This window comes from Manis pentadactyla, chromosome 5 (assembly GCF_030020395.1).
Source record: "Manis pentadactyla isolate mManPen7 chromosome 5, mManPen7.hap1, whole genome shotgun sequence".
NCBI lineage: Eukaryota > Metazoa > Chordata > Mammalia > Pholidota > Manidae > Manis > Manis pentadactyla.
In genome coordinates, this window is record NC_080023.1 from 53,945,830 (window position 1) to 53,973,181 (window position 27,352).

The 27,352-nt window shown below is 39.5% G+C and overlaps 1 protein-coding gene across 11 annotated transcripts in view; it reads right to left on the reverse strand.

Moving 5' to 3' along the window:
* EPHA5 (EPH receptor A5) overlaps positions 1 to 27,148 on the reverse strand; it is a 368,176-nt gene extending 341,028 nt beyond the window's left edge. For 4 of the 11 annotated variants that reach the window (XM_036918163.2, XM_036918161.2, XM_036918160.2 and 1 more), the window contains exon 1: positions 25,877 to 27,147. In XM_036918163.2, the coding sequence (XP_036774058.1) occupies positions 25,877 to 26,057 (181 nt within the window). In that variant the 5' untranslated portion in view covers positions 26,058 to 27,147. Of the gene's footprint in view, positions 1 to 25,876 lie in introns of all 11 variants that reach the window. The other 7 variants (XM_057502277.1, XM_036918159.2, XM_036918158.2 and 4 more) reach the window with 3 other exon arrangements.
* Positions 27,149 to 27,352: the final 204 nt, after the last annotated feature.

Below are 27,352 nucleotides of genomic sequence, written 5' to 3' on the forward strand. Positions count from 1 at the left end.
TATCATGCTTAATCGTTGACTATGAGGAACAACCTTTGCCTTTAATTGTTTTAAAATACTTTCATCTCTACTCATTTTGTTTTGTTTGTTCACTTTGTTTCACAATATTTTTCATTTTCATAAAGAAGTTTTAGCCACTGCTCTTTGAAAATTAAGCAGCAGAATATAAGACTGAAGGAAACAAACATCAATCAGAAATGTATACATTTTGAACTGTTAATATAATGTAACAGTATAAACTCAGGGAGACAGCAAAAAGCAATTCAGAGTTAGTACCCACTGATTAGTCCATACAGTATCCAGGCAAAGGTAACACTGAAATCCACTGACAGCTAGATTATGACTAATGATCAGTCTGCTGCATTCACAGGACACAGGGCATGAAAAAGACAAAACTATGGTTTTTTAGTGTCTACCTTGTCAGGTACAGTAACTTGTCAAATCTTACATGTGGTTTTTATTCTAAAGAGAAAAGTCAACATTAGATGATATAACAGGTTTGGAAATTTTCACATCACAGAATATATTCATTTAATACCTGCTCAGTTCCACACCACAATGTATATGGATAATATATGAAGCTATTCATTTCAAGATAGTGTAAATCCTCAACATTTAAAATAAATGTGCTCATGCACAATTCACTCTGAGAGAGGCTCACTGCACAGAGAATATTCGTTAGTCTTATGGTTCTGGTTTGCTATTTGAGCTTGCAGGACTGATTTTACTTTGAGGGCTTCAGTTCCCATATCTGTACTATCCGTAATTGAAACTAATAAAATTATGTGTCTGTACTTCATATACGTTTTATCTCTTAGTTCTAACAATGATCCTTTGGAATGCTGTTTTTCCCATTTTACAGAAAAGGAAATTGATGTTGGGAAAGTTAAATAGGCCAGTGGTCCAAGGTCCCAGAGCTAATCAGCACATAGCTGTAATCTTAATCCAAGTCTATTTAACTCCAAAGCCCTTTCTCTTGCTTCTAGATCACACTTGCCCCAATATACTGGACTTGCTGAATTTCAAGATTCACTCCTTTGAATCTCTTAACCCCAATATATCAATGACTTCTATTAAATTAATAAACTGTGAATAGTACGCTATGAAAGCCAGCATCCACCATGATGTTCTAGTAGTATTGTACATACGATAAAAGCCTTCAGTTATATTAATCTAAACAGAGGGAGACATTCATTTTTCCTAGGAAAAATCACAGTTTAGCATCATATTTCTAAAAGGACCCAAGTAAATTACAAGTTTAATAGCAAATTTCCAACAATATTCAAATAAGTTACAAGATTCCTAAAGCAAGTGGGTAAGCCACAAAGTAATAACAGGCCCTCTTTTCTTCATTTTATTTTTTATTAGTCATTATATTTAAGCATGTTATTTGGGGCAAAACAGAGCATACATTTGTCCAAACGTACTGTGTCCTTAGATGTCAAAAAGAACATAAAGATAAATTGGAAAATGTATGTGAAGCTAATTTTTTGTTTTGAATGAATCTTTAACCCAGTCCCTAATTACCCCTAATGCTTGATTGAAATATACCAAACTGCAAAACAATCTATATAATCATTAGCTTTCCAGGCTCCAGGGTAGGATAAATGATGATTAGATCTGAGTGGGCACTAAAACAGACAGAAACTTGCACAAATTCAAAGCCTGTATTTTAAGTTGATGGCATTTCCAAACATGAAGAAACAACTGGGTAGCCTGGTAGCTCATTTCTGTAAAATGGGAAGTGACCCCAATTTTTAAAAATATTTTTATTGAAGTATAGTTGATATGCAGTATCATATTCATTTCAACTATACAGCATAGCAATTGGACAGTTATATGTATTACTAAATGCTCACCCCAACTAGTATAGTTACTGTCAACATAGATATTACAGAATTGTTGACTATATTCTCTATGCTGTACTTTCATCCCCATGACTAATTTATATAACAGTTGAGATTTTGTGCCTCTTAATCCCCTTCACCTATTTCACCCACTCATCCCAGCTCCTCCCCCACAATAACCAACAATCAGAAGTGACACAAATTTTTGCTGGCAACTTGAATCATTATCTTCATGTCAATCTTGTAGCATAATTAAAATTTAATTCTGATGTAACCCTATATAACAATTTTTGGTATCTAAAACAGAAAAGATATATATTACTAGAAATCTTCAGATAACAATTTGTCATTTAAAAAACTACTCAAAATATAGAGCAATACAGATGGAAGTATGAACAAATATTGTGCCAAATAATTTTAGGTGGCTACACATAAACATTTCAGTATCCAGCTCTAATTATTCATCTCAAAATAGCTAGCAGCAGTGATGACAGCAGAAAAATAATTTTTAAGCCAGTCTACTAAAATACAACAAATTACATATCTTAACAGGTGATATAAGTTTGAAGATCTAGTAGCAATCATTTTTGTCTAATTCACCTGGTGCCTAAAATCTATTTTTCCTTAAAATGTAACCTCATTATTTGCCTATTTCTCCTTTAATAAAGTGGAAAAGTGGAAAAAAAGGAAAATCCAAGTGCTTTCTCTTTTCTGTGTGATTGTCACAGGTGCTATTTTATGCCTATTTATTCACATTTTTTCTCCTTCCTTGGTATCAGAATCCCACTTGTGTTTGGAGTGGCAATGTGTCCAACCTCAGACAATGGATCATGACTGGCCTTGGCAAAAAATGATAATAATCATATTTCTATTACCTTAGCTTCCATTAAATCTGGTGGCCTTGTTACATAGCTCTGGCCAATGAGATATAAACAGAAATTTCTTCTCTAGTTCTGGAAAAGTATTATTGTCCTAGCTGAAGGGATAATACAGCTGACATGACTCATGGCTCCTCTCTTTCTCCTCTTCTTATTCTGAACTGGAAGTGATGCTTGGAGTGTATCAGCCTTTCTGCAACCATGAGACAATAAACTCAAGAGTGAAGCCAAAAAAAACTACAATGATAAAATGATTCCTGTCCTGACATCATAAGCCACTGAACCCAAACCAGCAGACTTATACCCTGAAACTTTTTTTACAAACTTTTTTCAAAGAGCCCTCTACATTTTAAGTTACTGATGAACAGTTTTTCAATTGTCTGCAATCTAATACAATCCTATATAAAACATATAATATATAAAAAATGAAGGAAAAAATAGAGCTCATTGTCTTAACTTCTATTCAAGTTCTCTGAAATATGGCACCTGCAATGAATGAGGGTTCATTCATTCAACAAGTATTTCTTAAAAATCTACTTAAGTACCAAGAACCATTCTAGGACCAAGGAATGACTCAGTGAATAAAATAGGAAGTACCTTGCTGATTGTTCAGACTTCCAATTGGTTGGCCCTGAGAGTAGACACTTGTTTGAATTTGTATTACCAGTAGAACAATCCTTCTAATTTCCTAAGTCAAGCTCTCTTAGGGTATAATCATCTGAATTAACATGTGGCACTTAGGGATATATATTAACACATTCAAAAGGAGTGTAATATTATTTAGAAATGGAAAGGTAAAATATTAATCAAAGTATACATCTTGAGGATCAGTCCTGATATCTCTATGATACAGACATTAATATAAAATATTTTTTCTTTTGCATTTTGATGTTTGCTTTTACAACTCTCTAACGTCTTGTGTTTCCTTATAGTGTTATCTGATAATAATATACATCACCTTTAACCAAAGACCTGAATGTAACTCATGAAACCATAAAACTCCTAGGAGAAAACATAGGAAAGAATCTCTTGAATAGAAACATGAGCAACTTTTTCCCGAACGCATCTCCTCAGGCAAGCGAAACAAAAGCATAAATGAACAAATGGGACTATATCAAACTAAAAAGCTTCTGTACAGCAAAAGACACCATCAGCAGAGCAAAAAGGCATCATACAGTTTGGGAGAATATATTCGTAACTGACCTATCTGATAAGGGGTTAACATCCAAAATATATAAAGAACTCATATACCTCAACATCCAGCAAATAGCCTGATTAAAAAATCGGCAGAGGATCTGAACAGACACTTCTCTAAAGAAGAAATTCAGATGGCCACATGAAAAGATGCTCCACATCAGAGAAATGCAAATTAAAATCACAATGAGATATCACCTCACACCTGTTAGGATGTCCAATATTCAAAAGACAAGCAACAACAAATGCTGGCGAGGATGTGGAGAAAGGGGAACCCTCCTACACTACTGGTGGGAATGTAAACTAGTTCAACCATTGTGGAAAGCAATATGGAGGTTCCTCAGAAAACTCAAAATAGAAATAACACTTGCCAAAGAATTCCACTCCTAGGAATTTACCCTAAGAACGCAGGAGCCTGGTTTGTAAAAGACATATGCACCCCTATGTTTATGGCTGCACTATTTACAATAGCCAAGAAATGGAAGCAACCTAAGTGCCCATCAGTAGATGAATGGATAAAGAAGATGTGGTACATATACACAATGAAATATTCAGCCATAAGAAGAAAACAAATCCTACCATTTGCTAAAACATAGATTGAACTAGAGGGTATTTGCTTAGTGAAATAAGCCAGACAGAGAAAGACAAGTACCAAATGATTTCCCTCATTTGTGGAGTATAACAACAAAGCAAAACTAAAGGAATAAAACAGCAGCAGACTCACAGACTTGTCTGACCAATGGGTTTCAGCCCGGGACAAGTTCACAAAGGATTCAATGAGACAAAAGAAATGGCAGCGAAATGTTCTTGGGGTGAAAGCATTTATACACTTTATTCCCATGGTGGCAGGTCAATCACTAGCATCCTGTCCACTCAGAGCAAGTCTGCAAGCAGCAAGCCAGTCTCTGCCTCTGGGCCTCTCTGTCCCCTCAGCCATCTCAGTTTCTGTCCTCAGTGCTGCCACCACTCTAGTCTTGTCTCTACTCTCCTGCAGCCGTGCAGCAGCCAGGCCACTGTGTAGCGCAGAGCACTGGGCGGGGCTCCTTATATAGAGTCAATAGCAGTGTATTGCCCACACATGTGTAGTGAGCTAGCTGATGAGGGCCAGGTAAGAATCCTGACCATAGGAACCTTCACTTTATCCACAAGGATTAAGGGGCATTACCATTAGCACACATAATGTATGGACTCATGGGGAAGGCAGTATAGCATAGAGAAGACAAGCAGTGACTCTATAACATCTTACTATGCTGAAAAACAGTGACTGCAATGGGGTGTTGGGGGGACTTGGTAATATGGGTGAATGCAGTAACCACAATGTTGCTCATGTGAAACCTTCATAAGATTGCATATCAATGATACCTTAATAAAAAATATATATACATCACCTTTAGCCTTAGCACATTTTCATAGTCTCCTTTCTGAGATTAATAACAGAAAACATTTATATAGCATTTTCTGACTGTTAGTCACACTATAATTTAACAGGGTGGTGCTTCTATCAGCTGCATTAGATTCACCTGCAGTGCTTTTTAAAAATGTAAATCCATTAACTCCTTCTAAAATCTACAAAATTAGGATATTAGGTGGAGCCCAGGAAACTGCCCCCTTAGAAAGTGCCCACCACTCAAGTGATTCTCATCCTCACTTAATTTGAGCCAGAACTGGGCTGGGCCCTGTTAGAGAGATGATTCTGCCTGTGGCATGGTGACGTGGTTGTGGTGATGTCCCACTGCAGTGACTCTGGAAAAGCTGACTCTTAACCTTTGCAGAACGGCACAAGTCCATACCACATGTGGATAAAATGAAAGTTCCTGTGGCCAGGATTCTCACCTGACCCTGGTTGGCTAGCTTACCACACACATGTGGGCAATACGTTGCTATTGACTCGATACAAGGAGCTCCTCCCAGTGCTCTGGGCGACACAGTGGCATGGCTGCAAGGCTGCAGAAGAGCAGAGCAGAGGCTGGAGTGGTGGCAGCATGGAGGACAGAGGCCCAGAGGACGGCTGTGCAGCACGACTGTGCAGGCAGAGAGGCCCAGAGGATGGCTGTGTGGACAGAGAGGCCTTGAGGCAGAGACCAGCTTGCTGTATGCAGACTCGCTCTGAGTGAAGGGGATTTTAGTGATCGACCTGCAACCGTGGGAATAAAGTTGGGTATAACCCTTTCACCCCAAGAACGTTTGACTGCCATTCCTTCAGTCACACTGAATCCATGGTGAACTTGCCTGGGGGTGAAACCTATCGGCAAGACATCACAGATCCCACTCTAAGTATGTGTTCTCTAACAGTGACAGAGGTCAGAATTATCTATGGATGCTCTAAAACTAGAGATTCCCAGGTTCTAAACTTACATTTCCACAGAACTTACTTCAGTGAATTTTAATTCCATGAGTCTAGAACTGTCCAGACATGGTATATTTAAAAATGTTCCGAGGTTGGCTCTGATGAGTGTCTCTGGGTTAGGAACCACTGGTTCAAAGAAAACTTTACTACATATTAATTTTCATTTTTTAGCTAGATGGTTAGAAAGTCAGGATCATAGCACACTGATCTTCCATACAACATTCCTTTTATATTTTAACACAGTGGTTTTCACACTGAGCTCACAATGGCCCCTGTGGTTCTAAAGAGATGTCTCAGAGGCACAAGCAGATGAAGGGAGGGAGGAGGTAAAAACACAGCTGGGAAACCCAATATCTCTGTTGTTATCTGCTTCATGTATTAGGCTCCACAGTGATTTCTTTTGAATGAGAGTTTCTGCTGCTTTCAAAAAAAAGAGTTTGAAAACCAATTCTAATAGTATGTCCTTGGCTTTCAACAATGACTTATATTAGAACCTATTAGATGCAAATCAGTTCTGTATACTTTGAAAACTGTTAAGAATATTACCCATGGCATTGTTCAATACCCCAAACACAAATACCACTATGAACAGCTTCTTTTAAACCTCAGAGTCAGGAAAAAATATTTTCTGATGAACTGACAGGTTTTCTACCTAGAAATGAAAACTTTGTGACTGAAAGCTTATACTTAAGTTTTTCCTCCAATTGCTTTAGCACTGATGATAGTGAGATTTTCTTGATAAATGTTTTCCATGTCTCTGTATATGTTGCTTATATTTGTATTATTCTTATATTAATTATTTTCTTGTAGAACATGTTTTGTAATAAAACATGATTCCTTTCTTGAAAGATCGTATGCATAAATAAAATCCAATCACAATACTAAATACCTTTTAGATAAGTGTAATCTGTAGCATAGCGGGTGCAACCAAGAGCTTCAGCATCAAACACACCTGTTTTCTATCCTGTTAATTTATTTTTTGTGTGACCCAGTGCAAGCTACTTAATTTCTCCCAAACCCAATCTCCCACCAGTAAACTGAAATAATAATATCCATTTCACAGGGTTTTTTTGAGAAGTACATGGCATTATGTAGTCTTCCTAGCAGTCATCATTATTGCCCCTCTCATCCATTCACCTCAAAGAATTTTTAGCTCAGTAAAATACAGTATTAACCCACTGATATTTCTGATATGTCTTAGAATTTTTAGTCAATAAAAATATGTTCAAGAGGGATAGTTAATTAAATATCCTCACCAGACACTGACTAAACACACTAAACAGACTAAAAATCATTAACCAAAATATACTTTAAAAGCCATTAATCATTACAATTTAAACTTTCTCCTTTATAAACTGGTTTTCAATGCTATTCTATTTACATGGTTGATGGTATACATTTTCCTGCTAATTTCCCTACAATATTAAGAATTCCTACCAAGTTGTAAATCTCAAGTGCTTCATAAAGTAAATGACAGCCTAAATAATCCAGGAAATCTAGGACAAATGAAAGAGTAAATCCATCCCTACCAAGAAATTTAAACCATTAAGAAACAATGTTTCATATTGTTTTTCTTAAGGTAAAATTAAGTCATGCTTAAAGCAGAAAAAACTGTTTTATGTTGCCAATAGTAGTTCAGGTCATAAGAATTGTAAGAATTTATAATAAGAAGGTGGGGGGAAAAAGAAAGTAGGAGTTGATTAAATCGCAGTTAGTGGCCACAGCATATCTACTAATTATTTCTAGTGGTTTGCTAATCTCAGTAGAACTTCCTTGTCACTGACACTTTTGATAAACCTAAAATAAAGCAAATGTCTTGCAAATGGGTTTCAGCCCCGGGCAAGCTCACTATGGACTCAGTGTGATCAAAGAAATGACAGTAGAACGTTCTTGGAGTGAAAGGGTTATACCCAACTTTATTTCCACAGTGGCAGGTCAATCACTAAAATCCCATACACTCAGAGCGAGTCTGCATGCAGCAAGCCAGTCTCTGTCTCTAGGCCCCTCTGCCCGCACAGCCATCCTCTGGGCTTCTCTGCCTGCACAGTTGTCCCACACAGCCATCCTCTGGGCTTCTGGCCTCGACGCTGCCACCACCCAGGCCTCTGCTCTGCTCTCCTGCAGCCTTGCAGCCATGCCACTGTGTCGCACAGAGCACTGGGCAGGGCTCTTTTTATAGAGTCAATAGCAACATATTGCCCACACCTGTGTAATGACCTAGCCAACCAGGGCCAGGTAAGAATCCTGGCCACAGGAAGTTTCATTTTATCTACAGTCTTCTACTGCTTTATTTCTTGGTATTAACTTGTTTGAGTTGGCAAATCATACAATCTTTTAGTTGGTGACCTCTTAATTCAGAGGATACCCTATATTAGTTATGAATTAGGAAAAGAGCTGCATTAGCTCTATCAGCAAAACAATAAAGTGAAAATGGATGTGGTCAAAAGCAGTGTCTTTAAAGAAGCAAAGAGGTTACTTAATAACACTTATTCATTAAACATAAATTTATAGAGTATAACATAGTTCACTGATACTCCATACTGGGCATCAGACAAAGCTTTCCTCATATTGATGGATTTGGTAAATGCAAAGAAAGAAAGAAAAAACTCTACCACCAGTTTTCTTGGAATTAACTTGTTTTGGTTAGCAAATTATACTGTCTCAGTCAGTAGGAAATTTTCAGTTCAGAAGAGAATTTTTCTCTGATCAACCTTTACTTTTTACAGTAATTCTTATTCTGATCAAATATCAGAAATGTACAAACAAGGAAAAATTCAACTCCAGCTCAGTGTGATGTACTAACATGGACTAAGAATTGGCACACAATCTTGGGGAAACTGAGGAGGTGTCTTGCTGTAGAGGCCTGGGCATAAGGACCCAGTTACATGGGTGAAGGAAGGAGCTGAGTGTTTCCTCCTGAGCCCCCAGAATCCAAATGCTTGGACAGCACATCTCTCTGACAGGAACCTTGGACTGGAAAGACAGGAGGGAAATGGCAAATAGGTGGCCCAGAAGCAAAGCTCTGAGAGCTGTGTACTCAGCTCAAGGAGTTTAGAATTTATCCTGAGGGCACTGGAGAGCTATTGAAGAGTTTACCCAGGGAGTAAATAAGGGCTGCTTCAGCAATTGAACTGAAGTCAAGTGCTTTTCTTCTGGTATTTCTATTTAAATAAATACTAGCAACACTGACTAATGTAGAAAATTATAATGTGCTAAACATTAGAGTGCCAACCCACATTATATATTTTTTTAGCACATGTAACAACACTAATGTAATACTTAATTATGTACCAGAACTTTTACAAAACACATCGATGTGAACTTCATTTTTATAAGTCTAAACCATCTTAATATTCCCATTTTCCAGACAAGGAGGTCTGCCAGCCTGTCTACAGTCATGCAACTCAAAAGGGTCCAGCCAGGCCAGAGCCGGTGCCCTAACCACTCTGTTCTGCCACCTCCTGAAGTACAGCACTAGTTCTCATGTCATCACGTTGGCTTGAAACCAGTTCTGAGTTGAATACGTCAAACATTTGTGTTTCGGTTCCTTTGTTTATAGCAGTGATTCGTCAAATTTATCCTACAGGCTTTTTATAAGATGTTCATGGAATAATACAGGTCAGCACATTTGGCGAACTATAGACTGCTTTAATAATATAAACTACATAAAACTGATTATAAAATCTCATACAAGCTTGTATATAAAAAGAAAAAGACACTCAAAAGGGGTTGGAGTTGGATAGGAGACAAAGGTGAATATGTTTTCCACTGAAACTTTCAGTCCCCTCACTTGCTAACAATTAGTATAGCCTAAAAAATATAGTATCACAAATTCAGTTCAATCTGTATTTTCAAAACTGCCATCTATTCCTAATAAAGTAGAGCAAGGAAAAGTGATCAGCAATAGAGATTACTTTGAGGGAAGAGTTTTTATTTTAAGAGTATTCATTTTTTCCCACTTGCATTGAGAAATAATTGACATATGTCACTATACAAGCATATCTAGCTCTACTGTGCCTCATTTTTTTTTTTTGTACTTCACAAATAGTGGTTTTTGTTGTTTTTTACAAATTGAAGGTTTGTGGCTACTTTGTATCAAGAAAGTCTATTGGTGCCATTTTTCCAACAGTATTTGCTTAGTTTGTGTCTTTGTGTCACAATAATTCTCTCAATACTTCAAACTTTTTCATTATTTTTATATTTGTTATGGTAATCTGTGATGAGGGATCTTTGTTGTTAGTACTGAAATTGTTTTGAGGCACCAGAAACTGTGCCTTTATAAAATGGCAAACTTAATTGATCAATGTTGTGTTTGTTTTGACTGTTCCACTGACTGGATACTCCCCCTTCTTTCTCCCTCTCCTTGTGCATCCCTACTCTGTGAAACACAACAATGTTGAAATTAGGCCAGTTAATAGCCCTGAAGTGGCCTCTAGGTATTCAATTGAAGTTACCTATATCTCACTTTAAATCAAAAGTAGTAGTCATTAAGCTTAGTGGGGAAGGCATGTGGAAAGCAAAGACAGGCCAAAAGCCAGACCTCTTGTGCCAAAAAGCAAAACTGTTAATGCAAAGGAAAAGTTCTTGAAGGAAATTAGAAGAGCTACTCCAGAGAACACATTAGAAAACAAGAGAGACTTTTTGCTCACAGGGAGAAAGTTTGAGTGGTCTGGATAGAAGATCAAACCATCCACAATTTTCCTTTAAACCAAAGCCCAATCTGAGCAAGTCCCTAACTCTCTTCAGTTTTGTGAAGACTGAGAGAGGTATGGAAGCTGCAGAAGAAAGTTTGAAGCTGGCAGAAAGGGTTTTATGAAGTTTAAGGAGAGAAGCCACCTCCATAACATCAAAGTATAAGGTTAAAGAGAAAGTGCTGATGTTGAAGCCATAGCAAGTTATCAAGAATATCTAGCTGAGATAATGAAAGAAGGTGGCTACACCAAACATTAGATGTCAATGTGGAGAAAATAGCCTTCTATTGGCTAACCCCATAAGGCTATAGCTGCTATACATAGTGGTTTCTCTGATGGATATAGGCAATGCAAATTGAAAGCCTTCTGGAAAGGATTCACCATTCTAAAGACCAAAGAATATTCATGTTTCATGGGAAGAATGAATCAAAGTTAAAATATCAACATTCACATGAGTTTGGAGGAAGTTGATTCCAACCTTCATGGATGACTTTGAAGGGTTCAGGACTTCAGTAGAGCAAGTAACTGCAGATGTGGTGAAAGTAGCAAGAGAACTAGAATTGGAGGTGGAGTCTGAAGATGTGACTGAATTGCTGCATCTCATGATACAACTTGAATAGATGAGGACTTGCTTCTTCTGAACAAATGAGGAAACTGGTTTCTTGAGATGGAACCTATTCCTAGTGAAGATCTGTAAAGATTGTTTAATGACAGCAAAGGATTTAGAATATTACATGAACTTAGTTGATAAAGCAGCAGAAGGATTTGAAAGGACTGACTCCAATTCTTAAATAAGTCCTACTGTGGATAAAATACTATCAAACAGCATCACATGTTACAGAGAAACAATTTGTGAAGGGAAGAGTCAGTCAGTGTGGCAAACTACATTGCTGTCTTATTTTAAGAAATTGCCACAGTCACCTCATCCTTCAGCAACCACCATCCTGATCAGTCTGTAACACACAGAGGCAACACAGAGGCAAGGCCCTCCACCAGCAAAAATGTATGACTCACTGAAAGCTCAGGTGATCATTAGCATTTTTTAGGAATAAAGTATATTTAACTAAGACACATTTTTTTAGACATAATGCTTAACAGACTAGTGTAAACACAACCTTTATATGCACTAGAAAATAAAAAAATTAAACCAATTTACTTTATTGTAATATTCACTTTATTATGGTAGTCTGGAGCCAAACCTGCAATGGCTCTGATATAAGCTTGTATTATAAGGTAAAGACTTACCATTGCCATTTTGTTATTTGTGTTCTAGATGTTTTGTAACTCCATTGTTTCTTGTTTCTCATCCTGCTCTCTTTTTTTGTGTGTTCTAATGTCTTCGAGTACTAGTATGCTTTCACTTTTTTATCTTGTTCTTTTGGGTAATTACCAGAGGATTTTCACTTGTGGTTACCACAAAGTTTACAAAAAATATCTTAAACTTATAGTACTCTATTTTAAACTAATAACTTAACTCAATAGATTTCATAAGCTTTATATTTCCTCCCCCTCACATAGGTTATTACTGTTAAAATTTACATGTTTTTTTATACTGTGTAACTAATATCATAACTGTAGTCCTGGTCATTTATACTATGTTTCTTTTTAACTTTTAAAGTAGAGATGTAAGTATATTATGCACCACCATTACCATATTGAAAAAGCTAATATGACTATATATTTACCATTTCCAGTGATATTTACACCTCCTTTTTATGTATTTTTGTTTATTACTAGCATTCTTTTCCTTATACTCAGAGAACTCCCTGTAGTATTTCTTGTAAGGCTGGTCTGGTTGTAATAAATTCCCTCAGCTTTTGTTTGGAAAATTCTTTATCCCCTTTTTGTTTCTGACGGTCAGATTTGCTAGGTATAGAATTCTTGGTTGATAGTTATTTTCTTTCAGTACTGTGTATGTCATCCCATTCTCTCCTGGCCTGAAAAGTTCCTGTTGAGAAAACTGCATATAGTATGTGGGAATTCGCTTGCATGTAACTTCTTTTTTTTTGCTGTTCTTACATTTATCTTTGACTTTTGACATCTTTATTATAATGTGTTTCAGTGTACCCCTATTAGGTTCAACCTATTTGGGAACTTTTGGGCTTCATGGATCTAGATGTCATTTTTCTTCCCAGGTTTAGGAATTTTCAGCCATTAGTTCTTTAAATATACTTTATATTCCTTCTGGAATTCCCATAATGTGAATATTGTTTCTTTTCATTGCATCCTATTATTTCTGCAGCTTTCTTCACTCTTTTTCATTTTGCTTCTCTCACTAGGTAATCTCCAATGTGCTAACCTCCAGGTCCATGATTCTTTCTCCTGCATGGTCAAGAAACTCTGCATGCTTATGAAATTCTCTATTGAATTTCTTGGTTTAATTATTGTATTTTTCAACTCTATGATTTGGGTGTCTTTTTATTCCTGATGGTTGCTATTTCCTTGTCAAATGCATTGTTTTGTTCATGCATTGTTTTCCTAATTTGTTCAGTTGTCTGTGTTTTCCTGTAGTTCGCCTAATTTCCTTAAGAGGATAATTCTGAATTCTTCGTTTGGAGTTCACAGATCTCCATTTCTTTAGGGTCAGTTATTGGAGCTTTGTTTTCCTTTATATTCCTTTGGTGGTGTCATGTACATCTGCTTCTGTGGTCCTGGATTCCTCATGTTGGCATCTGTGTAATTGGGCTCCTCCTTCAGGCTTTACAGGTTTGCTTCACCAGGGAAAATTCTTCACTTGTCGGCTCAACCTAGATTTCTGTGTATGCCTACTGATAATATCCTTGGGCAGGTTGGGCCTGCTATTATGATCTATTTTCAGGTGAGGCAAGTGTTCAAGCTTTGAGGACAGGGGTGGGAGTGTGTGTCAGTGTCTGAGAACAGTTGGGTAGGACTGAAGACTTGGTTCTATACCCATGAGGTTGTTGGATGGGTTCCATGGTTGCCTGGATTCTCTGGTCAGATTTACTAGATGCTTGGGACTGGATATTATGAATTAGCTTCCCTGACCTGTCAGGGCAGCAGGATAAGACTTAGGACCTGTACAGCATATTGTTTGCTGACCTGAATTGGATCTGTGCTGAATTTCCTGGTCAGGTGAGGCCAGTGGTTTTGCTCTGCAAATGGGGGAAGCCATAGGCTGTGCTCTCTGCTCAAGTGTCTCTGCATATAGGGCTGTTAAATGGGCTATGCAGCTCTCTATGTGCTGTGATTAGGTTCCCTTGTCAGACTGGCTGAAGGCTATATTCAGCAATGAGCATGGCTACAAATTAGATTCCTGCCCAAGTGCAGTAGGAGAAACAGCTCTAAAGCTGGTAAAGTTCTTTGTTGTATTAACTCAAGCCAACCCACACCCCAAGTTCCTTGACCTACAGAGCTACTGGCTTTGCTCTGCAGACTGTCAACTCTGCTTTCCCACATCTCAGCTTGAGTGCTCCTGGGCCATACAGCCTCCAGGAGTTGTCTCCAGCCTTTCTGGTTGGATGGGGCTGGTAGACACTCTACAGAGGGAGGGAGTTATGTCTCAGGTCCCTTGCCTGGGCAGGAGGGAGGGGACTGTTCTAGGCTACTCTCAATTTGATAAGCATGCTCTCCAGTTGGAAAGGGCCAGGAGATACCCTCAGGCTTGGCTATGATTTAATCCCCATGCCTGTATATAGCATGGGAACACTCCATGCCCAACGCTGGCTTTGCTCCAGGGTGATCAGCTATGTCCACCTATCTTTCAGCTCAAGCACTGTTAGGCCACACAACTTCCAGGAGTTGCTACCAGATGGTAAATTTCTGGCCAAATGGGGCCAGAAGACACTCTCCATAGAGGTGGGGTAGAGGTATGGGGTGACTGTAATTCAGTTCCTTATCTGGGTATAGCCAAACCAGGCTCTTGAACCAGCAAAACTCCTTCTTTGAGGATTGGAACCAGGCAGATCTGCACACTGCTGAATTCCCTGGTCAGAGTGTCTCCCTGACTTGGTTCCACAAATGAGCAAAGGCAGTGCTTAGAATTATTACTTGAACATTACAGGTATGAACTCTGTCTGCCAAGAACTGTGTGCTGGCTATTTTAAGCCCATCCCTGTTCTCTGTCACAGTCAGATTTCCAGTGGCTGGATGCCCAAAATCTCTATGTTCTGAAATCAAATTAGGGTCTCCTGAAAAGTGACCCACAATGCTGGAGCAGGGGTAGTTGTCTCCCTGGGTTTTCTGTTCCCACTGGAGGAAGCTGAGACTTAGGGGAGACTTCTTCACGTGCACTGGCCTGGAGGCAGGGCAAAGCTGCCAATGTGGAGCCACTTCTCTTACCCTTCTAATGTAATCTGTGTTGGTCTCTGGGGTGCACAGGGTGCTTCAGCCTCACCCCCATGTACTAGAATTATCTCAGTAGTTCCTTGTTCTTGAATAGATGTTAGGTGTTCTCATAAGAGGGAGTGAAGTCAGGAGCAACATATCTTGGGGACATCACTTCTCTGGGAGAGTATCTTAATGGGTGTTGGAGTATAGAAAGCTAGGTCGAACGTGTAGCCTTGGCTAGGGATTGAGAACTGGGTTGCCTATACGCCAAAGTAAAAGAAAACAACTTAAAAGGGAAAGAATACATGCCCTGAAATGGAAAGGAAGTAATGTGTGGGAAGAGAACTTGCTCTGTACTAGTAGGGTTCTGGGAAATGAAGAGGGGAGTTTCAACATGGGATAAATGAGTGTGTGAGAGACGGAGGACAAGCAGCTGATCAAGTATGTAGTAAGAGGGAAAAAAATTGGACCTACAAGTGATCATGAAAGCAAATATCCCCTGGACTCCACATGAAGTTTTGTATACACTTTTACTGTACTTCCCACTGTCTGTGGAATGACTCATTGTTTGGACAGTGACTGTGAATATCTGGAGGACTTCATTCAACAGTCTCTTCTACTACAGAAGGGTTGGTAAGAGCAATGCCAGAGTCAGACCACCTGGATTTGAATGCAGATTTCCACCACATTCAGATTTGTAACTGTGGGCACGTTATCTAACCACTCTTTGCCTCACATCCCTCATGTATAAAATACTAATACTAATACTAATTCTAATACTTATTTCCTGTTTGAGGAAATTAAATCAACATATATGTAAAATACTTACAATAGTGTCTGGCACACTGTATGTCAATAATGAATGGTAGCTATAATTATTATATACAGGTTCATGTACTCATGAGCACACAAATGAACAAATACATTTCAAAAGCAGAGTTAAATACAGTATACTCTAACCTCCTTGTACCTGTTTCATGTTCATGTAAAAAGATAAACCCTCACAGAATTACATTAAAAGATTTCTGAAAATATAAAAACCCAATGATATTTCCAAGTAATATTTCAAATTCTAATATAATTGACTAGACCAGAAAATTGTATCTTTCAGACTAAAACAGTGGTGTCAGATTATAGTGTCATATCTGTTTCAGGAAACTTCTAAGGATTTAATTCTTTCAACTATCCACTTTCAGCAGCATCTTATAGATCATTTTAATGACTATATAAACACAAAGGGTAAAACTGATAACATACTGTCCTAGGATTAAATACTTAAACTATCTGAAGATATCTCTAGGCATGTTTTGTGGCTAATAAGTAACATCTAACCTTGACCTGGGGAATAATGAGGTAAAATGCAACATTTACAACTTGTGATCTTTATTCTGATGGCTTTCCCTTTATTTTTTAATCAAATCCCAGCTGTCAATACTAAATCATGAGGAAACCAGCAGAAAATTAGATAAACATTATGTTGGTGATTTTTACCTTGGATAGCTCTATGGAAAATTTTTATATGCAACTCTTTTTGTTAAATTGTTCTTCTGTTTCCAGATTCCCTTCATTCATCCCATGCAAGGAAGATGATAATCCTGATTTCAAAAACTTATCTCAAATAGCCTATACTTAGTAGTGGGGAAAATATAGAGACTAACATTTGCCAGACTAACACCTGCTTTGCCCTAGGAATTTTACTGGGCAATATACATACATTGTTATTTTATTTTCACAACAACCCCATGAGTGTGCATTAACACTTCATTGTAACTATGTAGAATCTGAGGTGGGTGGTTCAAGAATGATTAGTGGCACGACCATTAATGTGTGGCAGAGTTCATTTCATGCCCTTTACATCTCCCCATTCTGCACTACCCACCTAGTGAGAGGCACAATTATTGTGAAGTTAATTAAAATTAACCTACAAGGCCCTCAATCACATGGGCCACTTCCACACCACTGAGGCACTAGTATTCACTAAATCCATGTTTTTGCTACATTTGCATAAGATATTTTTGTTTTCCTTTTGTTAAGGAAGTTTCCTCAAATAAGATAAGTTTAAATCCACAGAACTGCCTCACCCAGTGCTGTCATACACCCTGATCATCACTCAGCAAGTGGTGCTTCTACATCCATGGACTGTGCTGGGTTGTCAACGTCTTCAGCCCCACCACTTAACATTTGCGTGACGCTTACAAATTTGAAAGTGGTTTCATTTTGTTTGCTCTCCACACCAATTATGTAAAGTAGGTAGTGCCAAATTTTAAAAAAATATATGAACTTAATTTAATAAAAAAACAACTAAATGACTGTTCACAGGACTTAGACCTATGGACTTAATTGATGGAGATAAGCCAAAACAAACAAAGCTAGTTTGTTCTTGAATTTCAAAGTTGGAGTTTTTGTTTGTTTATTTTTCTGTAGTTGCATAGTACTTAATCCTTTCTCTACTTTGTTTCACAGGCTTAAATTTTAAAAAAGTGACTGCACATATGCAAGATTAAATGATTCTGTCATTGGCCGCCACCCCCTCCCACTTCCAGAAAAATCAATATGATAGTTTGAAACTAGACATGGTTAAAATTCTTCAGGCACGGCAGTTTTCAAGTTCTTTCTATGTTTCTCAGAAGGCTGATTGCAACCCCTTATAGGAGACTCACTGCACTGCCTAGAGTGAAAACTTGCGAGAGCAGAGAGTCCACTGTCACCCCCCACAGGACAGGAGGTCTGCCTCACCTGTCCAGCCAACACACAAGATGAGGGCCCTGCGTGAAAGCTGAACTTGGCTCACGGAGAGCTTCTGCTGGGCACTGCTGGGCTGGGCTGCTGCCAGCCGGATCTGCCTACTGAATTTGTCTTTCCACAGAGAAGACATTAACAGAGCATCCTGGAACAGGAAAGTACCAACACTGCAGAGTAAATAACTGACTGTTTTACAAGAAATGAAAAACTAACAGTCACCTTAAACTCTTGTACTTCTGATCTATGAATTAAGTAAAAAAATAAGTATGACTTAGTTTCATACAATCTACTCTTTATCTTTACAGACTGGGTCCCATGATTTAACAGAAGACTACAGTATCTTTTCACCCAATCTGAAATCCCAACTTCCTTGGGAGTGTTGTAACATAACAGGCTAGGCTCTTATCCTCTTATTTTGTCTTGAGTTTGTATGAAGGAGTGTCTGACAGGAGAGGTGGGGGGGGGGGAGTAAAAAGAAGGAAGTGAAGGAGGGAGAAATTAAGAGAAGGAAGGGGACTGGGAAGGGAGATGTGGCAGATAAAAATAAGAGTGCGAAATTATTATAGGAGAAAAAGACACTACCCTTCCCTGAGTAAAAGAACAGACTGTATTTTCTCTAAATCGTCCAATACTTAGCCCAAAACATGTTTCCAAGTAGGAACATTTTCTCACCAAGCATATGTAAAATATTTCAACTCTCAGGTTTTGGCTCTGATTATTATTATGAGAATCATTTACTCAACAGAGTTGTGGGCCCAGTTTAGTTAGAACTGAAGATGTGTGATGGATGGAGAAGAGAGCCTGGGCAATAGTCCAGCAACTAAAACAGAATTAGAATCATCACAGGCACTTAAATCCCAATTATTTAATCTGAAGGGTGTCTAATGCCACAAGTACTTGGCATGTCTAAACAAAACAGTGAGGTTTACAGAGAAGTAGAAGGAAGAAAAAAATTGTAAATGGATGATATAAAAGGAACTAAAGAGTTACTCATTCTTTAGGCTGGGATTTACATCTTCAGAGTCATGTAAAACAAACTTCAAATTATAATTTGTGTGTGTGTATGTGTGTATGTAGGTATGGTATTTTTAAAAAATAATATAAGAAATAAAACCCAAGCAATTTTATTAATATCAAGTTTTAATGATGTCACCTTGACGTGGCTCCCCTCTTTCTTCCAGCCTCACAATGACCTTTTCACTCACCCCAAAACATGTGCACATAACACCAAGTTACTGTGCTCTGCTTAGTAAATGCACCACAGTTTAAAGCCGTACACACTGGGTGCTGGGAGACAGAGGAAAGAATGCATGACCCAGGGGCAATTTTTGATCAAAAAGTTTTGTATGTTTTCCAATAGTGTAATAAACTATTTGAATGATATTAATAAAGTAACACATAAGCTGATCAAAGACTAAAGGCTGTGGGACCTATAAGAAATATAGGATAAAGATTAATTATGAACAGAACCTACTAGTTTTTTTTAAATAAGAATACATCATAAATGGTAAAAACTCTAAAGGTAAGGCTCACAAGCATTTTTTTTTTTAGGGGATTTCCTGGCAATTTTTAAATAGTAGAAATGACTCATGGTTTCTTTAAGTCACTGATAAAAATTCATTCAAAAAATCACTAACATTAATTGGCAGTTAATAAACATCATCATATTAACCATAGTTTTCAAAACCTATGACTCCTACAAAATTAGTTTTATGACTTTGTAACACCACAGATTCTTATTAGAGTTACTAGATGGAAAATCTGCACTTTTGGAAAACAACAAAAAAGAGCAAGACCACAAAATTAACACACATTTCCCCAGACATAATTCAAAATCTTAAGTACTTTATTGCACTTTTTCTTTTTCTATATTTATTTTCTGCTTTACACTAACAGATAATACCAGGTCAGAATAAAGATGGTAATGAAATAAGCTAAAAGAAAAAATTTAAATATCTCTATCTCATAAAACTCACTAATTAAAATCACATTTTAAATCATTAAGTGTTTGTAATTGTTATTGTAATATGAATTTCAAATTAGAGCCACCTTGATTTTATGTGATAGGAATACGTGGAATGAGTAAGTTCATTCATTTAAGGATTATATATGAAATCTGTATAGTGTCAGAAACCTATGTCAGAAGAAAGATGTAAATTCCAATAAAGTTTTAATACTCAAGATTACCTCTAGCATTACTTATAAGTTGATTTATAAAGAGCTCTTTTATAGCATAGTTTATGGCATTGTTTCTTCTACTGTTTCTGTGGCAAATTCTTCATTACGATGCTTTGTATATGTTAACAAATGAATTCTCAAAGATAAGCTGTTGTCCAAAATCTGAATTTAAAAATTTCACTTTCTTTCTTAAAAATAAAATTTTGTCTTGTTTAAACACTTTAAAATCTATTTCATTACTTCTAAATAAACAAATGTCTGGGAAGTCAGAAACTAAAAAGTGAAAAGTAAATATGTAAAAAAAGGAGACTCCCCTCAGTACTCATGCAATTGTTTTGGAAGTTCATACATTTTTATTTAAATATTTTCAATGGAACCAATAATCCAGACAAGATTTTCATGTAAATAACTGTTAAATCTCCCAGTTTTCTAATTTCTATGCAGTGTTTTAAAAATTATTATGACTACATCAGAGATTCTCCTGTTATTTAACTATTTCTTATAACAAACACATCTCACCAAAAAAAAATTTTGTTTATTACTTTAAGGATATTTAGTATTAAGCTTTTTGTAAATATGAATTATTTTAATATTTGTTTACAAAGCCTGTAGAACTCATTTTAATTTTTTGCTACCTTTATATGCATCCATAGAAATATGAGTGTACCACTTTGTCTGGAATAGAGCATATGATAAATTTTTGATGTCACTTAAAAATACCATTAGGTATATTTATATATACTGTAGATTAGAAAATTCCTTTGGAGAAATCACTACCACCTAACCAAATGATTATATCATTTTAGATAAAGTAACTAAATATGTATTTACCCAGTAGAGCAGTTCAGTATGAGCTATTCTAGGTCTATAGATACATACTCACAAGAGACATTAGAATAGCAAAATCGTCTGAGTCTGTAATATAAATTGTTACCTTATATGTATATATAAAAGCTCTTATATTGCTTTTATAGTCAAAATTCACTCTTTCTGAAAAGAAAAAAGGGACAAGTACTGCAATTGATTTTTAACGATTTATAAGCAAGGATGGACATTCAAATTTTAGTAAATTTTGATGCTTTATGAAAACAACTAAAACAATTTTAAGATTGTTAAAAATGCCATAACTATCTTTGAATAATTAAGTATCTCTCTAACATATTCAAACACTCCATTAGTAAAATGGAATATATCTAATTTAGATTGAAAAAATGAAGTACAAAGTTAGCAATACTTTTTACAATAATTATTTCATCAAGATATTAACAGCACATTTTTCTTTTTAACAAAGAACAGTAAGTTTGACTCACAAGGGGAAAAATAGCTATAGTTAGTTAATATAATCGTGAGCTCTATTTTTACAGTCAAAGGTAGAAAGGTTTTTTCCCAAATGCAAGAGAAATTAGTCATTCAAGCAAATACATTAAAAATCACTCCAAACAAGGAGATTTAGGTAGTTAAGTCAATCACCAAAATATAATGACAATAACTAAACCATAGCCATTTGTCAACAGTAGTGATAATGAATAGTCTAATGTTTGATTAGTTAGTGGCTGTTTGTTTATATATATAAAGCTGTATCATCTCATTTTGACATTTTATTCAGAAATACTCTAAATGATCACATTTTGTAGAGTAGAGAATTAATCATATGAGTAATGGTAAGTAATACATTTCTAAGTATAAAAAAATGAACTCTTTTCTCATGCCTATTATATCCAATGTGGACTGAAATAAAAATAGTATTTACTATTTAAATTGATAAGTATTTACAAGTGGCAATATTACAAGAATATTTTCAATCAAAGGAGAGATTTCCATTGTAAATGCAGGAATTGTCCACTCTCTTCTCTGTTTTATGTGAGGAAATGAAATCCTCTTAACTGTTACCCTGTCACCCAAGATCTTTCTGTAGTTCAGAAAAAAAAAAAGAAAGAAAGCTTAAAATTTCAAGACTCAACCCTGTGCCCTCCTCTCACGGTTTAAAAAGCAAAAGCCAAAATTCTTCATAGTCTCTTGTATTTCCAGCAATGTATGGTTCAAATAGGGTAATGATTCTTTTTTTTTTTTTTTTTTTAGTAGTGTCCTGGTGAGGGAATGATTTTACTGTCCCTGTCCTGTGGGGTCTTGGTCTTTATCTAAAAGGAAATGAATTACAACAGGATGACAAGGCCACAAAACAAAGCCATTTAGTTTTACAAATCCATTATGTCCTCCAATCTGTTTTATGGACTGGTCCTATTATAAACCAAGAAAACCCCTAAAACAAACTTTTCCCCTTTTCTTTCTTTCCACTGACATTATCTACAATTTTATGACTTTTTCAAATAGTTTAGCCCCCAAGTTTTTCCTCTTATGGGGCTGTGTGTTTTCTCCCCAGAGTCCCTCCTCCCATATTCTCAAACGTACAAAACATTCAAAGAAACTGGATTTTTCAAATACAAACTGCTGAGAACTGTCAGAAGCACTTTACTGGGACATTACTGACTGTAGCTTCAATGAATTAAGCTTGATTCACTGTGGGTGAATCATTTTCAATGCAGAGCTGTTCAAGCAGTAATTGGCCAAGAATCCCTGCTGCGAAAAGCACTTGTCAAATAATGCTTGTTTACAAATATATCTCCAGACAGCAAAAAGTGGCAGTTACTGAATAAGTTCAGGGCCACCTCCAATATTCATAACAGTGGACATGCTCCCTTTACTTATTAAATGTTAAAATGTTCACTTGTTGATATACCTGCTTATATTTGTCCTGCTTGATCAATCTAAGATGTTTCTTGCTAAATGTGCCACATTCTATAATAAAAAAGTCATATATATATATACTATAGTTCAGAGGTTTCTTCCACATGTAATGTATGCCTAACATATGTAATAAGACAACTAAAGATATATTTATCTTACCTAAAAATTCAGACTAAAGAGTAAATTTTCCTGCTGCTGTCTTTTATCCAACATATTCTGACATTCATTTCATATCAGTGCAGGATTCTAGATATATGTTTAGCTTTTTCTGTTCAATTTTGCTTATTTATGTCTACCAACAATACATTTTAACAATGACTAGAATATCAGTCAGTTATCAATGTAAACTCACATTTATTTCTATGTACCCTGAAGTTATTGCTCACATAATGGGAGAATTCACATTACACACATTTATAACACGTATATACACTACAGCCTGGAAAATCACTGAGCATCTATATGTTGCAGAAAGCAAAGTATATGAAAACAAGTTCTTAAAGGATTTAGTGCAAAGATCAAATCTTTCTGTCCTTCATCTTCCAAAGCCCCTCCACAAATAAGCAATTACCAACATTAAGAACTCAAATATAAATCTTTAAACAAACTAACTCTGCTGTTATAAATATCTCAATATATTCTTATTGTTCAACTTATAGTAACACATCATGGAGAAAGAAAAAGAAGAGAAGAACCATAAATTTAACAGAGCAGAAATGAAGGTATGGGATGAGACCAATAGTAAGATGGAAAACTGTGTTGGGCAGAGGTGGGATGAATGAGATGAAGTCATACATACATATGTATAATAGTAACATGTTACAAAATGTGTCCCCAAACAGCAGACACGCTTTTATTTTTAGTGTCTTCAGAGTACCACTCATTTTTGGCTAGACCCCTACAACTTTTGTCTCATGGCTAAGTGCAAGTTTTGCTGTGTGTTCGACTAGCTGGGGTAAGGACAATACAGCCTGTGGGGGTTAACTTTGTAATATCAGCCTGTCTACCTTCCACAAGATTCGAACTCTGCTTCCAACTCCTTAGGAGACCGGCACTTTTTCCTTGCTTCCTTCCATTTCCTTCAGCCTCTTCCTCTTTGCAAGGTCTTGACTCCTTCCTGTTCGCATACAGCGTCACCCTCCCTGAGACTTCATTTCTTCCCATTCTCTAACCAAGAGTTACATCCCTTTCATCTCTACATAAACCGCTTCCCCCATTGCACCTGGGGAAAACAAAAACAAGAACAACCTGAAGCATAATGGGGACACGAAAGAATGAATGGCATTACTGTTATTATTACTAATATTCTTTAAATCCAAAGCAGGATTCTGGTGAAATAAGACAGTTAATAAAAGAACTCCTAAACCTGTCATAAACCTCCGGACTTCTAATATAATGAATTTAACATGAGATGTCAATAAAAGGACTACGACCTCAGAAAACACTTTTTCAACTTTATCGGGAAGGGAAAAAATTCAGAGCGCGGGGGTTAAGCATGGGAGATTGCAGATGGATGGATGATTGCTAGGGCGAGTTACATGTCATTCTCAAATCAGATTTTAAAAAATAAATTCAGGCGTTAAAGCGAAGTTCTGGGGTGGGATGGGTCGTCCGGATCTGCCCTGCTTTCACATGGCTCCTACCGAGCTGGCAGCGCTCCGAAACCAGCTCAGCGCCTTCCACCTCCACACAGCCCAGGCAAGTCACGAGGACACACACGACTTCGCCGCTGCGGCCTCATCCTTCCCGTCCAGCGTCCCCTGCCCCAGGAGTGGAAGGAATATTTTAAGGTTCCGCGCCTCACTCGTGTCATCCAGAGCCCCAAACGGAAACCCCAGCCTTGCAGCCGAAGGGGTAGGGTTTTCCGGGTTTTCCAGGTTTTCGTGGTGGGGCTGCCCGTCTCTGGACCTGAGACGCGGCGCCACCCTAGAAGGATGCGCCGCGCAGCGCGGGTGTGTGAGATGGGCGAGTGCGGCCGGGGCGGGCCGGAGGCCGAGGCTGGCCCAGCAGGGCCGGGCTGGCGGCGGAGCCCCGCTCCGGGAGGGCGGGTGCCGCGCAGGTGCTGCTCGCGTGGCGGCCCTGCTCTCCCGGGGAGGGCGCGGATAGTATTCTGGGGCCGGGGCGCAGGATTGGGGGTGGGGAGGGGGCTGGGGACTCCCAGATCCGGTGGGGGGACCCTCGCGGGGCTTTTCCCTCACCGAGGCACAGACACGCCCGCGTGTGCTCCACCGGCAACTTCCTGGCAGCGACACTCCCCCCACAACCTCCCCACGCCGCCTCCCGCGGCATCCCACCTCCCGCCCCCTTCCACTTTCGCCTCAGTGTGATTATGAGCTCCCCAGAGGGAAGGGCACCCCACAGTGTGGGGCGCCTTCGGTACTTCGCCATCCCCCTCCCTGGAGAAATGACAGCTCTTGCCACCCACCCCAGAATAGCAGCTGGTGATGCTCTAAATAACAGCTCCCAGAAGGCACTTTCCCCCAAAATAAAAGCATCCAGCTACCCTCGCAACGTTTCCCATGAGCAGCCTCAAATAACGGTTTCTAAAACCCCCACTGCTCTCGACTTCCTTGTCGCTGCGCTTCAAATAGTTCCCACTCCTTTAAGCCCGACATGTCACTTCTCCACGCGCCTCAAGTGAGACCCAGCCGCACCCAGCCTCCGGGCGCGGGTCTCAGACCCCTCGCTTTCGCTGGCTTCCCACTGCCCAGGGAGCCCCCACCCCCACCCAGCCGCCTCTGTCCACGAGCAGGTTCCCCGCCCTGCACTCCGCAGCTAATGTCAAACAATGCAACCAGGGACAGCTGAGAGCGAGCGGAAAGGCTAGCGAAAGCGCACCACCAACGTCCATCCGAGACGGAGTGAGGTTGGTCCGCGGCAGCAGCGTTCAGCGTGCTCGGCGCCGCACTCACAGGCCCCGCCTCGCCCCCCGCCCCGGGTCGCCGGCCCCCACGCCCACCGCTCTACCTTCGTTGCTGGGGCTGGCCAGCAGGGTCTGGAGCGCGGCGCACAGGAGCAGGCACGTCCAGAGGGGCGCCCTGCGAGGTGCGGAGTAGCAGCCGGCCAGAGACGCAGGGGCAATGGGGGGCTCGCCGCCACCGCCCGGGGGCCGCCGGCGTCCCGCACCAGGGGGCCGCGAGCCCCGCATCTTTTTCTGCCGCCTCCGCCGCCGCTGTCCCGCGCGGCTCAGTCCGTGGCTCCGACCTCGCGCGGGGGGCAAGGGAAGCTCGCGGCCCCGCCGGTCCCCGTGGGGTCCTCCGCCTTGGGGCGCGCGGCTGCTCCAGATGCGGGGACCACGGATCCTCTGAGAAGGCTGAAGTTTGTTTCCGGCTCCTGCGTCCTTTCCCGTGGGGTTAAATGAAATACTAGTTATGGTGGTAGTGCAGTTCCGGACTGGACTCACGGGTGTCCAGAAGGTCCCGCGTCCTTTTCCTTTGCTTAAGACTTCCAAGGACTGCGGTCTTTTAAATGCCACTGGGGGGGAAGAGAAGGGTCCCTTTTCAGTCTTCAGGGCTGCAATGGACGAGGGTAAGAAGACAAGTCATTGTAAGTCAAGAAGAAATCCTCAAAAAAGGGAGAAAAAAGCAGGGTGCCTAAGGATAAAGGAAGAGGAGTGAAAATACAGCGTAGGGTGAACACGTAGAGAGGCGAGAGGAGAAGATCCCGAGAGTTCAAAGAGGCCGGCAGAAGGAAATAGCTGCGGCTGAGCGCCGACGCGAGGAGGTCCTGGCGGCGGCGGCCGGGAGCCGCTGCGGTTCCCGCTGCTCGCGGAGGAGGCGGCGCGCGCGGCGGTGAAGGCGCGGCGGAGACTGCACGGCCACGACGCGCTCCTGCTGTGTCTGGGGCTCCGTCGCCTCCTCCGCCCCCGCGCTCCGCGCCTCCCACCCCGCCCTCCTCCTCTCCGCGGCTCCCCCGCCCTCCGCCGCTCGCCCTCGCCGGTGAGGATCTACTGTAAGTGCGAGTTGCTTAGACCAAGTCGCACAACCACGGAGGGAAGTAATCCGGAGGCTGCCGTGGTGAGTGTTGCCTAGCGGTCTCCGGGAAGGCGCGCCTTCCTCCCCGGATAATTAGGGCGAAGAATCCTCCTGACGACTCCTGCGAGGACCGGGGCTCCCGGGAGGCGGAAGGGAAATCGGCCCAAGGCTCAGCCGGCAGCCTTCAGAGAAGCTGGTCCCTGGGCTTGGCGTACTGCCTACTGCCCATCACAGGCTTGTGGCGCCAACAGCCTTGTCACATAGCCACACATTCGCAGGCTGCGCTCGTCCATGGCTAGTTTCTTAAACACCCAGATCGCTTACTGCTGTTCTTTCTATTCTTCCAATACCTGGGCGGCTGGAATGGGATAATTAGTCAACATATTCTTCAGAAGTTAATTGTAGAATTTCTAAATAGACAGTAGCTATGACTGAGATTTCAAGGAGTCAACGATTTTGGCTTATTGAG